Here is a 16,994-nt window from a genome sequence, read left to right as displayed (position 1 = left end):
AGGAGCCTGGACTGTTCAAGGGATACCTAGGGCACAAATGCCTCGTCGGGTGTAGCTAGTAGCGATCAAAGTATAAATAGATCTACTCGGACGTTTACATGCTAAACATTCCTCGATACATAACCTTCTTACTTCGCTACGAGACTTTCCACCCCTCGCTATTTGGGTCACATATTGCGTAACCAAAAGTCCCCAAGACAACAGCACTATGCTTGAGCATCAATACAAGTTCCATGTCCAGATGGGCTGCTCCGGTTGCTCCGATGCCATTCAAGTGGCCCTTGAGTCACTCGGCGGTAAGTGCCCATAAGGCAGCTGTGTTCTAAAGTCAACTATCCGGACAAATTGGATACAATATTGATACCATACCTGTACCAATCTGTAGGTCTAAAGCTTCTGAAGATAAGTCTTGAAGAACAGACTGTTACTGTCGCTGCTTGTGTTGAACGTGATCAAAGAAAAGGGAAAATCCATACGGGGCTTTGAAGTCGATGGCATACCCCAGCCCATGTAAGGAACGTATCAGTGATCATGTCCATAGTGGAGAGCCTGGGAGAACTTTATTGGGCAATGAACAATTTCAAGAACAACTTTACAGCTAGCTTGTTGCGAAGCTATAAATAGTACATATGTAGAGACTTTGACAGCCCCAATGTACGAAGTTGGTCTGCATCTAGTACGTAGACAAATGATGCCTTGTCCTGCATTCATTCGTAATGGATCGGGATCATCTCCAATCAGTCCTAGGAATTCTCAGCATTGTGTTGCAGTGACAGTAGTTAGTAGTCCTACCAAGTGATTCAAGGTAAATATACACTCCGGCACTAACTCTAGATCAAACTTCGACGCATAAATAGCGCATCTACAGCTCGGTAGCGGAAAGGAGGCCTGCCAAATTCAACCACTTTTGACCAAAATATCTTCTACACAGTTATCTATTTTATAACAGAAGGGAGGGGTTAGAATAAGGCACATCATCCGTTTACGAATTCGAGCGCCAACTTATCACTTAACGAGTATGTTCCTTCAAATATGTTTCGCCAACGGAGCATGGTCATTCTATTTTCTTCCTAGAATACCCATACAGACTTATAAAAGATAGGAGTCAGTGACAGCTACGATGCTCCCGAACCTTTTTGCTATACTGGGACCATGTCAAGCACAGATAATTGTCCAACATAAAGCATTAGACGCGTCTATAAAATAAAGTATGGAGATAAAAGGAATTACATTGCTTTAAGAGGTACAACAAAAGATAGCATTTATGAAATACATTAAATTATGCCTATTCAAGGACCCAAAGTATAAAACTGATTGTAACATGAGCAGAGAAAATGACACTACTGGCTCTCCCAAAACTGCGCATCAATCGCAACCAACCTATTAAACAACTGATCTCTCGCTCTCATGCCTGTCAAATGAAACGACCGTCCATCCTCCCCTGAAACAACCAATCCATCAGCCGCTTCCTTTACTCCCCACTGCCAACTCGACAATCAACTTCCCCTTCCACCCGAGCCCCTCTGTCTTCTTCAGTGCCCGTATATCCGTAACAGGTAACTGGAATAGGACAGACCCTTTCTTCTGACTCCCCACGCGCAAATCATCCATCATTGCCGAGCTACACATCGTAAAATACAGCACCGGTGGGTCCCCAGACGAGTCAATAACTACTGTCCCGCGCCTGCGTTCAAACTTGGCGTCGAATATCAGCGGGCCCGACTGCGCAGAAACCCAGCTTTTTGTACGCAACATGCGGACCAAACTTTGTGTGTGGGTGGAGTTGACGATCGATATGGCGCGATCGACTGCGATGTGGCCTTTTATTGCTGTGGATATTGTGCGACGCAGAAGGCGGAGAACCTTGACTGCCCATTTTTGTTTAGGTTTGTTGATGTCCTGGGCGGGATGTTGATTCGGTGATTCGGTCTGGATGACTCCATTGAGGGTCAGTACTTTGGATATTTGTCGGGGGGACTGGTAAGGGTGTGTTTTTGGTTGCGGAGGTAGAAGGAGGTGGTGGTAGTGGAGAGGAGTTAAGTTCGCCGATGCGCAGAAGGGTAAGTGTTAATTGGGCGTTGGTGGGGACGTCTTGTAGGAGGGATCTGAGTATATGTATATTAGCTCGGAAGGAAGGGGTGTTCAACAGGTTGGAGATTGATATGATATACCTTTGTAAGTTGAAATAGTCTTTCCAGTTTGGATGGTTCCGGTTCAGATAGTCTATTGTCTGCTGGAAGAGTGGATCACCGAAGATAACCAGACCGAACAGAAACGTAGCACTCTTAACAATGACATGGCTCAAGATAAACCGCGAAGCGATCGATACGCAGAGCAATAGTCCTATAAGTCGCAGACGCGCCCTGACGGCATAGAAAGGAGGTGTTGGAGATAGCACACTGTCCATATGTCATCAACACAAGGCTCCAGCCATTCAGGATTAAAACAGAACCATACTTGGCAAATCGCTCATAAACATCCGTAATATCGCTAATGAGACGCATACTCCGATCCGCGGCAGCTGACACCTTCTTCCTCATAGGCTTCTTCGCTTTGTCATGTAAAACACCATGATCTGGCGCATCTGCGGACATTGCCTCATCCAGAGTGTCTTCTGGGTCTGGTGGAGACTCTGTCGTGCCCTCTTTTATAGACTGGCCGTATTTTCCCGCGGCGCTCTCCATGGCCACATTGGCAATGCTATTGACTAGATTACTGGCTTCTTGCTCCACTGCCTCGCCTTTGTATTTCTCCGATGCCCCAGTAATCCTATCGCTTCCACGAGGCTGGTCATTAACGTTGTCTTCCGTGGAGTCAACCTGAGCAATAATAGGTGCCAGAGGGAAAACTAGTGGTCGAATTGATGGACAGAGAATTAGAGTGATTAGAGTTATAAGAAGGGTGGGAATGATGGAGTCGAGAAACCACGATCCGAAATACACCTGCGACTTTCCGTAAGTCCTAGATAGACAAATTTCTATAGGGATACATGGATAACTAGAAATTTAGGTAGGCTTACAGCACAAAAGACAGATGTTCGTCGAGGCTCCTTCCATGACCGGACCATCACAATATGGCTGGATAGATTGGTGAATCCCACAATAACAGAGGTATAAAATCGTTCCAGTGTCATGCGCAGTTTCTCCGGTGGGAATTGCTCATCTTCTGCGCGATTGAGATCCAGGTCCTGCTGCGTGGTTTCGTGCGTGGCTTTGACGTAGTAGATTTGCTGTCCGTGGATATGTCAGTGGTTGTGGATTATAGGGTGTACGGAATATAGGTAGGTAGTGGTACCTTGTTGAACCGACGGATGAGCATCCACAGATCTTCGTTGGAGAGGCCGGGAGTCAGGTCTTCAACGATAGATTTGGAAGATGGCATATATGAAATGTTTCCCGATTTACTACGGACTTTTTGGACGATTACTTCTGGCTCTTGGTTGGCGGTATTGGTGTCATTTTCTTCTAGCTCTCCGGGAATCATGGTTGGTGTCTGGAGGAGAGCTAAGAGGAAACATCTCACTTCCCAGTCTTGCTGCTAATGTTACAAGTCACATAGGCGTGTTCCGATGCCAAGGTGGACTGAAACTAGTCATGTGAATGAATAGGAAACCAACTGGCACGTATCACACATGTTTTAGACTAGCCTATCTTTCAGGGGCTGAACACGTAGAATCTGTAGGATAGGCTAATATGTACAGAATGGAATCGTTTTGGCGGCCAGGGGCGGGGGGAACGGGTGTTGGAGGCCTACCGTATTCGGCATGATCACGTGACCTATCTTAGTCACCCATCTAGACAACGTAACGTAACCTGCTCGAAGATCACCGAGCGGCGCGCCTCTATGACCTTAATATTTTAATAATAACAAGAGTTAGAATAAATATAGAAGTATTCCTTGATGTATAAATAATTCAGAATGCTTATATAATTTAATTAGAATTTTTAACATTTTTGCTGACTTATATAATCCATGATTATTTTAAATACCACTGTATTTAAATGTATTTTTTGAAATATAATGATCTAGAAATCCTACAAGGATCTAGGCTTAGTATCTATATATGTGCTATTGTATTATTATATATTATAGATAGTAGGCCCTCTTGACATGCTGTTGTTAAGATATTAGGCTTATAAAAAGTGTTATTTCATATGCAATACAGGGCGGCGCGCAGCTCATTGATCCGCGCAGCTCGGTGACCGAGTATATCAGCTCACCCGAAGCCCCTTGAATTGAGGAGAATTGTGCCTCGCGAGCAAGGGAGGAGAGTCACGTGTCGTGGGTCATCGAGGGCCAGTAGGCACGAGACATCAAACTGTCTCCAGCTCTTTATATCTGTTGACCACTTAGATTGTGTAGTATTTGTGAGAGTAAAAATGCTAGATAAAGGACCGACCCCGCCAAACTGCCTTTATAATGCCCTGGGCCAAAAAATAAAGGCATGGGTTATTTTCACCGACTATCTGTCGTTCCTTATCAGCTCCTGAACGATGCTTAGTGGGTACCTGACCAGGTAAGCCAATCCAATGCCGCTGGGATATGCAGGCCACAGCCACTCTGTCGTTCGACCAATGTGCGTCTGTCACTATTAGAATTGATGATATCTTAAGTGGATACACGCAGCTGAATGACCACAGTGGATAATAATTTTAACACCACAACATATACGGCTGAATGCAGAAAACCCTACAATACAGCTAGCCGAATTCTAAGTTTTCTGGCGTCCGCGGCAATCAGCACACTAGGGATAAAGGCACTTGCAATCAGACGCACGAATAGAGGGAAATTTCAGACCAACCAGTTGCCTGGCATTCCCATGTTGGACTATATTCACTAAAGCCCAGCCTTGTGAATTGGTTGTGTTACATGAGCTATGGTTGATCGCTCGGATTATTGTATGGAACAGAGCCTTGGCAAGTGCTACCTAATGTTACCTTTGCAAACACTAAAAAGGCTTTTACTTCTGCTGATCATTCAGCTGACATAGATATATCACCAGCATATATAGATGTTAGAAGGATTAACTAAGACAACGCCCGTCTATCTGCATATACTTTCCTCTACCTCTATTTTACACCATTGGATCACAATCGTACAGCATGTCTTTGGAAAGCGACATGCCTCTACGCAACAGAAGTTTCCAAATGACGCTATATTCGTCCAACTTTGTCATCTCTCTGCGGAGCGATCGAGTCTCTTCATCCATGACGAATATGGCATTGATGCCGTTAAAACCACTTGATCCGCGATGTCAAACACATGCAACAGGTCCTGCGAGAGCTGCTCCCGCGTTCCTCTTTTAACGAGGAAAGCTCTCTTAACCGGGCCACGTCTATCCGGTTCCTCGCATTAAGTGGATATTATTTCATTGCGAGCTTCCTCGCTATTGTGGCTCTAGGAGGGGTATATGTACCACTAGGTAAGCCCATAGTCTACAAAAAGGTGGGTAATCTAGAGTCACTAATACAAGCCGATCCAGCAGCGACCCTTACCCCGGAAGAAGCGCTATACATTTTTTTAAAAAAATAAAAGCAACCCACATCTTAGTAGAGGACAATACTCTCGACAGTGCTATAGCAATTAGGGATCATCCTCAAAACACCAGGGTCAAAAGATAAACCTAATTATAATAACAAGAGCAGAGTCAGACTCAAGCACACACACACCCGAATTAGAGATCAACGATGAATTGACCTTCTCCCCAATAGCAGGATGCCTGATTTTGTTTACTTCCGCGACAACCGGGCCACCGAAAGGGGCCGTTCTCCCTCGGCAGATGTTCTATTTTAGTCCAGACCAGACAGACATGGGGAAGCTCTATCTGGCATCCTGTCCCGTACATTGGGCAGGAGGTACGCGCCTTATAGATAGCGTACTTATCGGAGAGAGTCTGCATATTATAAAGTCTGGACCCGTGCCAGCGCGGTTCTAGGAGATTCTAAGGGAGGACAAAATTACGGACATGAGTGTCTCCGACAATGTTAAGGAAATTAATAGTATATTATATCGAGAATATCAGCGGGCTCAAACGGGAAGACCGTGAGAGACATATTAACGGGGCTCGAAGACTATAGACAGTTTACACGAGTGGTTCAATTCTTCATCCTTCTATTCGATAATTCTTTACAGATCTAACTAATATGCGTATCCGAAATGCATACGGAATAACCGAGATGGGTGGAGGGGTAATTGTAACTCCAGCTGGCTCGGCATTTGCGAAAGTTCGTATAATTCAAAGTTCTCACTAGTTGCTGCTGGTTTGCTATGCAGGGATATATTGGTAGACCTTTTCGAGGGATAACAGTGAGACTCACCGATGATGATCATGGAGAAATTCTCGTGAAAAGCCCTAACATGTTTATCCAGTCGGGAGATATCCACCCTTTTATTAGTGAAGTGGAAACTACTTACACCTTAATAGTTACATCGACGACGAAGCAGCAACACATGCTGCGTTCGACGATGAAGGGTTCTACAAAACAGGAGATTAGATTATGCCCACCGCATTGGCGATGATTACTATTTCGACGGCAGGGTTTCATGCGACTGTACGTCTCTTCCCTGGGCATGTCCTCTGAACTAGACTCACGTATGCAAAGGGATTAGATTCCACGAGTACACAATCTCTATCCTAGAGCAGGAGCAGCGTCTGATAGATGTTCCCTCTATATCAGAAGCCGATGTGCTCCCGGTCCTGGATTTCGAGGCTGGCGGAATGGTAGTCGCACTTGTTCGACTTCAGAAGCAGAATACACGTAAAGCTGTGCATGGAGACGCAGTGCGGAATATACGGGATGAGCTCGCTGCTGCTGGCATGATTTCATACAATGTGCCTACACTATTACGTGTGCTTCAGGATGGGGAACAAGTCCTCATAACGCCCTCTGGTAAAGTGTTGAGAAAGGAATGCCTCCGGATATACTTCAATCTATCTGGATACCTGCCAGATTGGTATGCCGTGGACGGTGTGGAGTATTGGGGAAACAAGCTCGATTTGGCCACTTCATCACGCCTGTTCTACTGAGGAGGTCTATGACATTTAGTGGTATGTCAATTTTATCATCAACGGAGGAGGACAAGTTGATAATTGCTACTTTGTAAATGGTGAGAAGGCTAAACTGACTAATTTATTTATTACCTATATATACTCTACGGACGTTCATTTAGCACTTATCTTGTTATTTCTACTCCTTCCTATACTTATTTAAGTACTTATTGTATTAGTTCTCCTTCACCTTTCTATACTTATTTAAATATTTATCTTACCATTTCTTCTTTTTTCTATATTTATTTATCTATCTTAGTTGTTGTTTGTTATAGCCAAGCTCAGGATCTTAACTATTCCACTGGACCAAAAGACCACTATATCTGATCCCAATGGGGATCAGATATTCCTGAGCGCCTTATATAGTAGCGCACTCTAATGTTAGGTGACACACGCACACCTAACATTGTTCGTCTTTTTATGCTTATTTAAAAGTTATTTAGGACTCCTCTAATAAACCAAATAATAAATTCCCTCCTTTATTATTTAACTATATTTCCTTATTGTGACGGCCTAGGTCCAGCTGCGATGTGGTTCTGAGGTTTACCACTACGCCACAGCCAAAGAGGCGCAAATCGATGACCCAGAAGACTGTAGTAACTTTATAGCAAGGTCAGACCCGTGACACCCATCCCCCGGTATTAAAATACAGTCCCTTAGGATGAATGTACTCTTATTAAGTTTTACAACCTATGGTTTTAATCTATATTTTCTGAATTATAAGGAGAATGTCAGGGGCTGAACCCGTAGGACTTATAGGCATAGGCTATGTAAAGGAATCGTTGAAGAAGGAAGGAAAGAGAAAAAAATATAAATGTTTCCTTTGCTCTTTTACATGACCCCTGTGTCTACTGTGCGCATTTCTAGTCTATCTGTAAAGGGCTGGGGCCGTTTGACCTCTGGGGCCAATTACCCCGTTGTCCCTATTGTCCCTGTTGTCCCTGTAGTCCCTACAGGCCCTTTTGCCCCCGTTGGCCCTCGACCCACAAGACGTGACTCTCATGTTCCTCTTTCTTTCTTCCCTTCAACGATTCCTTTTTGTACATAGATATATAGGTTCTACGGGTTCGGACCCTGACACCATCCATGTAGAATAAGGAAAACTGTTTATGTTAAGAACAAAGCAATTTCCATCTATAGCTAACCAGCTATAAATCCTATATATATACATCCGTACATTCCGTTCATAACCCAACTCCAACCCGGCCTCGAGCAAGCCCTTCCATCAAAGGGGGGTGAGTTCACGCTGAGTTAATTACAAATATTATTTCAAAATTAGACAGTAATAGAAAGAAACTCTAGCTAAGCGAAACTCACAACTTGGTGATAACGCCAAGGATTAGCTAAGGTTTAGAAAGTTGCTCCTTGCGGAAGAAGACCAAGAATCCAGCACTGTAGCAGAGATATCAGTTAGATGCTGTGCTTCTTTCTTTCCTTGAATAGACCCATCCCGGTACGTGCGAGGATATGAGTGAATGGGTGACTTACCATACTAACAGCTGGCAGGAAAGTGCAATCCAGAACCACGCATTGGCCACGGCGGCTGCACCCTTTGTGACATCGGGGGATATCGGTCCCGGACCCACGTTGTTAGGACCGAAGGCTCTTTCTTGCGCAGATTGTGGCAATCGAACCGATCACTTGCGACACGATCAATGTGAAACACATGTGCGTTCGCGTTAACGTTTGCAGAAGTATAATGCCGAAACCGAGACCTTGGATGGAGTCTAACACTCCCAGCCACAACCAGATACTCCGGGAGACGAGGGCCCCGCCTGTGTACCCTCCTGCGACCCAGGGAAGATAGTATCCGATGCCAGAAATTCCCCACCAGATCTGTAGGAATCGTGGTGCTCCGAGACCACATGCGAAGACGGGCAGGAACCAGCTGTGTTGTTTGGAGAATTGGCTCACAATGAACAGGAAAAGGCACCAAAGGAGGCCGAAGAAGACTACGCAGAGAATGACGATTTGCCAAGCATGCGCGTGGGTGGAATTCCATAGGACTGAAATGGGAGATAAGAGTTAGCGGCTGTTGATATGATATAGGGGAATAGGTAGGCTTGGACTCACAGCCCCAGTTTCGGCCGTACGGCGCGCTCAGGAAGAAATTCTGGAGGACAACGGCTACAAAGTTCCAAAGCACAATCCTACGACGGAACACAGACTTGTAAAAAGAAGGAACCTTGCCGGGGGCTTGTCGATAGTAGTTAGGAAGGCCGAAGATCAAAAGGAGTCCAATTGCCCAGAGAAAGATCGCGATAGGATAACAAATGGCACTAGTGACACCGTAGTTAGCATGTGAGAAATGGCAATGGGGCTTTAGTCTGTGCATACGTCATCTTCCAAGTGTTCGAGATACTGTTCTCGGGAGATAGGAGGCCCTCGCTTGACGCTTTGGTGAGGGTTGATCCCCAGTACCAAAGCGCAATGACATACGCCTGCTGGATCCCCTGGATCACACAGGCCCGGAAAATCCACTTCTTCACCGGGGCACCACCCTCGTCACCGAAATTCAGAGCGAAGAAAATGGAACCGCTGGATGAAGCAGCGGCATAAAATCCACTTCCCACGTTCTGTATCCAACCACGATTGAACGAGTTGGAGTCCCAGTGGGCGGAGCCAATCAAAAGGAAGGCAAGGCCATAAAAGAACCAGGGGGTAGAGAGGCAAACAACTGATTTAAAGTATCGGAAAGCAAGCCACCAGCAGACGGAAGTTATAGCGTATGTGGTGGCAATTCCGTACAGCTTCTCTGCGGTTTGACCAACCTCACCAGTGAGCAATGTGATCTGATACGAGTTGGCAGCGATAATCTGTCCCAGAGCCAAGAACATAGAGTAAATCGGCCAGTCTCCCACCTTGATTTGCATCCACTTCCTGAGGCCGGTTGGAGGAACATAGTCCTTCCCAAGGAGGAATTCATCATCTGTATCGTCCTGGTCAAGATGGACACTACCGCTCCCACGCGAGGTCCCGTCATCATTGTAGAATGAGCCTACTGGAGATGCACTATGTTTGCCACGGAAGACCGACGGAGTTGGTGATTTCAGGTTGCGACCGAGTCTTGCATCGCGGAACTTATCGAACCATTGTCTCTCACTTTTGATCAAGAATTCCTCAATGCAGAGTTGCGATTCAGAATTCGATCCATTCAAGTCGTCCAATCGCTTGTCGAAAGTCTTATAATATTCTCCATTACTGTCCGTAAAGAACGGATCAACCTTTTGCAGCTTGAAGTCTTTCTTACCACCGATAATGGAGTCAACGGAGAGAACGGATTCCCTACTAAGATGATTGCCAGCATCAAGGAAAAGCTTCGGGGGAGGCGGGAGACTGTGGTCGACTATCCCCGGGCTGGTCGGAGGCTGGATATATTTGGGACGTAATGAGTCTTGACTGTAACGTTTAGTACCAGTAGCTTGCTGTTGCTGGGCTGCCTGTGCCTGTGCTCGCCTCCCTTCTTCGACCTGAGCGGGGGTGAGGGTATACTCGTCATCCCCATAGTAGCTAGGAATGATATCGGAGTCACTATCGTCCTCGTGGTCAGTGCCTGCCGAACCGCTGTGTTCCTCATCCTCGGGAATATTGCCTTGTCTCTGCCCGCGACGACCACGGCGCTCCAGATGACCGGGACCAGACCGGACACCAAGTGAGAGTGATCGACTGAGCCCTGATTTTGGCTTGTCGGTTCCAGTGGGACTGGCATCCCGGCTGTAAACAGCTGTCCTCTGCTGCGAACCTATTTCACCGGCACCATTGACGTTTGAGTAGCTACTTTCCCCGGAGTGCGTAACCGGCGTATTCAAGCCAGAAATCAAAGGGCTTGTCGGCCGAGCTGTAGGCGTCATAGCTCCACTGGGCGTAGTAGTTCCGGATGGTGTCATTGGACGGCCATGACCCTTCCACACTTCTTTATTTTGTACTTGGATCGCTGTAGTTTGCAAGATCTCGAGATCCTCAACCCACTGGGCAACTGGGAATCGCTGCTTCGCAGACCGTGCGCGCATCATGGCCCGAGTTTCTGTCCTAGAACTGAGTGCTGCCTCAATCGCCAGTTTAAACTGGTACAAGAGATGCGATGTTGATGTAGATTCCACATTATACCACCAACCCGGCATTTGGCCAAGACCGCCTACACGCGCACCAATGCCCAATGCTCCTTTACGGCCGAACTCGACGGCGACCAGACCAAACGGCTCGTCACGAGAGGGAATTAAAGCAAATTCAGCACCGGAAAAGATATAGGGCGGCAGAGCAGTAAACTCAGGTCTGGAAAATACACGTCCTGGATAGACCTTCATCATATGATCGAGCTTGAGGGCGGCGAACTTGCCATAAAGGTCAATAACAGGGCCAACGCAAATTAATTGCACATTTGGGCGAGCTTCCAGCACGGCAGGCATAACATCAGCAATTAGATCCACACCCTTCTGCATGGACCAGCGACCAACAAAGACAAGCAGGTCAGCGTCTGGGTTCTGTTCAAGACCGGCCCACTCCTGGGCCTGCCGCTTTAGTTCCCCTCTACCTTCTTCAAAGCTTGGATCAACTTCAATATCTTTATCCTGTGGAAGTTCTTTGTTCCATTCCCCGACATCAGAGGGATCAGGGTTAGGCAGATTGCCAACCTTTCTTAAGCCCCAGAAGATGGGATATCTTGCGTAGGACCGCTTGCCATATTTCTTTGAGACACCGACTGCACCGAAACCCTGTTGGTGAACCCGCAGGTAGCTGGCGCCTGCATGGAGTAGGTTAAAAACCTCTCCAAATTGGACGTACCTTCGAACTGTATCAATATCGAGGTTGAATACCGAGCAAACCTCATCCTTTTCTTTCTGCGTCCGCATCGGCCACAAACCCTGGAACTCAGCGTTGTGCAGGGAAAGACAAGCAGGGATGGTGCTAGGGAGAAGGTAAAGCGGGGCCAGAGAACCATGATAATCATTAATATGGTACAGATCAACAGGGAACCTCTTGATTGTTTCTGCAATGCACTGGTTCCAGGCGGAATAATAAATCGCACTGTCCAGGTCGTCCATACGGGCTGGGTAAGGGTCCGACTTTGATTGTTGCCGGAACACCGGTGCATCAAGCAGAACATAAGTAATATTTTTCAAGACATGATATTGCACATTGACTTGATACGAGTTGCCTAGAATGGTAACATGCATAGGCTCTGCAGGTTGGTCTTCTGGGTAATCCACACCACCAACACAAGGAACAACCCAGATAAGGTCTTGATGACCTAATGTTTTGCCCATCAATTGGGCCATGACACCAAGACCACCGATTTTGATCTTGATCGCCCAATCCTCAATGTCGTATTCCATGGTGGCGATCAGAACCATGCGTCTTTTGCCTGCAGTGGCACCCGCTAGGGCAGTGCTACTTTGCATAAAACCCGACTTGTTGGCCAGACGTACCAACGGGTTCATTGATTCTTCCCCACCAGCCCGGTTTCTTTTAAACTTTCTCCGTAAAGCCAAGGGAATCATAGGGTGTTTCTCGCTCACACCAACTTGGTTGAATTTGACCTTATAGAAAGACTTCATGAAGATGTAAACACATGCTGCTCCCGTAATGATTGGAAGGATCCAAAAGAGGACGAACATGGCGATTTGCGAACTTTGATTTCCCACTGGAAGGAGCTCATAGCTCATGGTTCCATCGTTGATGTGAAATTTCCAGGCCAAGTACGGAGACGGTGGAGCCTTAGTGATATTGATCAAGGTCGCAGACAAAGCCGACGGCGGCATTCGGTCCAGAACCTTATCATTGTCGAGATCTCCCAGCACCCAACTTTGATCAGGTTTGCCATCCGGATTAATGTCCCAGATGTTTAACTGGCCCACTGCAGGCCATTCCGACGTAAAATGGTACTTCCAATATCCGTCGTTCGTGTCCAGCTTAATAGCATTGTCTAGACCCCCGTCGTATCCGAACTGATTGTAGGGCCCATTGAAAAAAGCGTGAGGAAAACGGCGTGGGACCTTGGAAGTCCAGTCTGCATCACCCTCCTGAACGTAGTCACTGCTACCGGTCCATCGACTCCAGTACTCTACGCGGACATGTTTGCCTTTCCATCCCTGTTTCTTGGTTCCTGACCATGGAAGTTCCTCAATAGTTGTGTTACCAGCCTCATAGTCCTTCCAGTCTGAAAATGTGGTCCCCCAATTCGTAGAGTAGCGATATTTATCAGCACCTGCGGCGTGTTGTTGGATGAACAGTGTTCCGTTGCTGTCCCGGTGGAGCAAACTGGTAGAATAATTGGCAGAGTTAAAGACCATAGGATTATCAATTTGGCCAATGCGGAAGAGGAAGTGGTCCACTGCATTAGTGAATGCCTTGCCATCGGCAGTGCTGGCATTTCGTACCGTTAGGCGATGAACGCCATTATAGACTCCCGTCAGACTGGCTGACCACACCCAGACGCCAGGAAGTTGGCTGGTCCACGATATCTCCGATGGGGGGACTGGCTTGCAATTGACTGAGTTGGAGTCGATAGATGGGATCTTCCCAGCTTCGGTCGACGAATTAAAAGAGATGGCCTTCGTCACGGAGTGGCAATCCAACTCCTGTGTGAAGTGTAGCTCGACCTTCACTGATTCGGAGGCATCTGGTGCCACAGTTGATCGTAGGGGTACATCATGACCGGGAATAAACTTGGTGATCATAGGTCGCGGTCCGGTGAACTGGGAGCGGGGGACGTAGGCACGGAACTCATATGCCTTCATGGTCATGTTGGGAAGGCAACCATTGACCTTGTCAGATCCATTAAGGCCGAGTTTGATTGGACTGTCGACCAACTCCAGCTCGTCGTATGGGTAGAACAAGTTCTTAACGCGGGTCTTGGTAGGGAAAGGAGCGATCAGGGCGGTGTCGTTGTCTTTACAGTCAAACTTATAGTCTATCGTGCGGTTAACATTTTGATAGAGCAGCCAAATCGGTTGATTGTTCGTGTCGGAGCCCAGATCTTGGACGTCGGCATTAACATCGCGTAGAACAGACCACATTCCCGTCTCGGTAGCTGTTTCATTGGAACCAGGGTAATACACTTCCTCGGTTTGTTTCGACAACTTTACAATTGTATATCCGTCGTTGAGAACGGGGAATTCTTCTCGCATTTGATACATGTGCTTAATGATGTTGCGCACTGGATGCGCAGGATCGCGATGGTCGTATGTAGCGGTCTCATCTTTACAGCCGTCCCGACCAGACTGAATAGGCCATTTATAGTAGGTAGAAGAGTCCAGATTAAAGCAGCCGTGGGTTTTCCAGGCCGTTGCAGGCGACATAGCTTGACGTCCGTAGATATAGTTGGATGCTGTTGCATCTAATATATAAAAGGCCTGCTCTTCACCCCAAAGGAGAAGAGGAATACCAGGGAGAAGCATGGTGGTAATAAACAAAGCCAACAGCTGTCTCTCAATACCATACTGAATGGTTGGCCAGCGGAAAACATCTTGGTTCGTGGCACCGAACATATGTCGGGGGTCAAACTTGCCTGTATTGGGGTTAATCAAGTCGTTCATCTGTAACATCATATTCCATGCATCAACGAAGTCGACGGGCACATCAAAGCCGGCAGATAGGGTGCCGTCCATTCCAAGGAATCGGGTCAATGAGCGATACGTTGAATAATGAAATGCGGCCGCGTCAATTGCCTCATGACCTTCTTCGCGCAGAAAATATTGTGACGCGGACGTATTAGTGAGCTTCATGGCTTCACCCGCATCCTTTGGATACTGATTCGGCTGCCTGCCTCGGCCGAGATAGATGGAACCGAATGTATTTCCACCGGTAATCTCACCCGAAATAAAGAAGTTCTTTTTTCCAACACTTCGGGCACATTCCCGGTATGCCTTGGACATGTCTCCCAGGGCATCCACGGTGGCCTGGGTGGCTTTATCGTATCGGAATCCATCAATATCAAGAGAGTGGATGACCATGCAGGAGTGACGGATCAGTCTGTCTCGGACAGAGGGGCGCCATTCCCGAAGGCGATCTTGGACAGAGGCGAACTTAGCCAACTGACGCTTCCAATCTGGCCACACGCCAAAAGCCTCAATATCACCGTATTGATCAAAATCACTGTCATAGCACCCAACAAGGCCCGCGGTCATGGACTTATTGACAGGCCAACCATCCTCATACCAGAATCGAGGGTAGTCGCAAGTTGCGTTATATGAAGTTCCAATGTCGAAATCCACATAGCGACGATTTGATTTCCACAACGGCCGGTATTCCTTTTCGGAGAACGGAGTCGTGTCGTTTAAATGGCCTTCGAAACCGATCAGGTCGCCCATCCTGAGAGGTACAGTTAAAACTCCTTCTCCCTTCTCCTGCCACGGACTGCGGAGAAACTTACGTTGCAATCGTATTATCAAAAATAACATACATCCCACGCTTATGGATCTCTGTAATAGCATCTCGCCAGGTTTGAATGGTACCAAAATGTTGGTCGAGCAAAGTCGTATCCAGGGCCGAATAACCATCAGAGCCCCAGGGCTGGTTCATCAAAGCCGTTCCCGCAAGATACAAACCCTATAACATGCTTGAGCATACTCTATTCCAAAATGAAGTCAAACGGGCAAACCAACCTTAATACCCATTCCTTGCAGATAATCTAACGTGTCGACCAAGCCGGCCACATCTCCGCCGTGTCGCATCTGGTTTGAGGAGATGTCGTGCTCGAACTGGGTGCCATTTATGTTATCATTCGTCGGGTCTCCATTGACGAAACGGTCCATAAACAAGGTATACATTGGAAAGCGCCAGTTGTCAGGAGAAGGGAAATATTTCCCTTTATGGTCCGGCCATTCGCCCCAGTACTCAGCCGGATTGGTTGCGGACTTATTCTGGTTGAGATTATACTGCAGGAGGGACTCATCGTACGGCCATGATGTTGCGGTAGTTGCGAAGAACGCGATGAGCACACAGGAGAATCCCCACTTCATGATTGGCAACGACATTCAAAGGATCGTCTGAAAAGTGCACGGTAAGTCTGGTCCGCCAGCAATGACTGTTGGCTAGGAGCCAAGAGTCAAGGAATCTGTTCCGTTCTATGCCAGAAACACATATGCTCTCATATCTTTCTTTGACCTATCACAATCAAATATACTCTGCTATCTCCCTTGTCTCTAGTTGTTCAAAACTGTTAGAGGTACTGATAGCTAACAAACAATGGTCATCAGATAACGAGCGGAAAGCTTCTTGAGAAGCAGGGTCGAGCGTTCAAACAAGATGAATGGCAACGAAAGGAAGAACAAAAGACGAAGAAAAGTTAGGAGATAGAAATGGGGGAGGAAATCAGAGAGTAAGTCTAAGAGTTGAGGCTCATGAGAAAAGGCTCGGAGGATTTAGTAATATGGCCCATCGGAGAGAGCAAGCTAAAGAGAGAACAGAGGCTTCTGCTAATAATAACACCACCATGATACGAGGGCCACAATGCCTGTTCATAGTGCCAGCTAATAACACTACTCTTTACTACTATCAGCTAGAACGAGTGGTAATCTAAACTGACACACCGTTGGGCTCCAGTTTTGTCTCGTTTACTTCGCCTCGTGTGGCATCCATTATTTCTTTCTTTCTTTCTTTCTTTTTTTTTTTTTATTTTTTCTTGAAAAAACTCTAAATCTCCGCTATGTCCTCGACCCTCACCGTCAGAGACAGCTTATCTATTCGAAGGCAAAAAGTGTGTGGGTATATACCGACAAAACCAGGGATTCGAACAGGCAAGAATTCATTAGGGTTACTTCAGTTCTGGGTCTGAATGGGGCTACGTATCTTGTTTCTCGGAATATCCATTCATATAATTCACCGATACGTCCTTGCGAAACGGGTACTATGACGTAAAAGAGCACTCTGCCTTGTCTTGAAAGGTATTTTTTTTTTTTTTTTTTTTGGGCCCGTGCTGGAAGTCCCGAGTGGATTTGCCTGGAAA

General features: G+C 46.8%; 3 protein-coding genes across 3 annotated transcripts; 1 reads left to right on the top strand and 2 right to left on the bottom strand.

Moving 5' to 3' along the window:
- Nucleotides 1–1,458: 1,458 nt before the first annotated feature.
- ATNIH1004_009240 (uncharacterized protein) lies at nucleotides 1,459–3,483 on the bottom strand (the record flags this gene model as incomplete). The annotated part of the gene is made up of 6 exons (XM_033573838.1): nucleotides 1,459–1,929; nucleotides 1,979–2,105; nucleotides 2,172–2,399; nucleotides 2,458–2,819; nucleotides 3,020–3,229; nucleotides 3,295–3,483. 6 exons carry the CDS (start codon nucleotides 3,481–3,483, stop codon nucleotides 1,459–1,461), a joined length of 1,587 nt encoding a protein of 528 aa, XP_033424390.1.
- Nucleotides 3,484–6,543: 3,060 nt separating this feature from the next.
- Nucleotides 6,544–7,027, top strand: ATNIH1004_009239 (uncharacterized protein; the record flags this gene model as incomplete). Its single annotated transcript, XM_033573837.1, has 2 exons — nucleotides 6,544–6,551; nucleotides 6,610–7,027. The coding sequence occupies 2 exons, from the start codon at nucleotides 6,544–6,546 to the stop codon at nucleotides 7,025–7,027; spliced, it is 426 nt and encodes a 141-aa protein (XP_033424389.1).
- A 1,611-nt stretch (nucleotides 7,028–8,638) lies between these two features.
- On the bottom strand, nucleotides 8,639–16,008 carry ags1 (alpha-1,3-glucan synthase Ags1; the record flags this gene model as incomplete). Its single annotated transcript, XM_033573836.1, has 5 exons — nucleotides 8,639–9,054; nucleotides 9,122–9,327; nucleotides 9,386–15,358; nucleotides 15,420–15,595; nucleotides 15,652–16,008. 5 exons carry the CDS (start codon nucleotides 16,006–16,008, stop codon nucleotides 8,639–8,641), a joined length of 7,128 nt encoding a protein of 2,375 aa, XP_033424388.1.
- Between the last annotated feature and the right edge of the window lie 986 nt (nucleotides 16,009–16,994).

The sequence above is a fragment of the Aspergillus tanneri genome (assembly GCF_003426965.1).
Source record: "Aspergillus tanneri strain NIH1004 chromosome Unknown AapTan_6_pilon_pilon_pilon, whole genome shotgun sequence".
Classification (NCBI taxonomy): Eukaryota; Fungi; Ascomycota; class Eurotiomycetes; order Eurotiales; family Aspergillaceae; genus Aspergillus; species Aspergillus tanneri.
The sequence above is the reverse complement of the archived record's forward strand: the minus strand, read 5'-3'. Positions and strand labels throughout refer to the sequence as shown.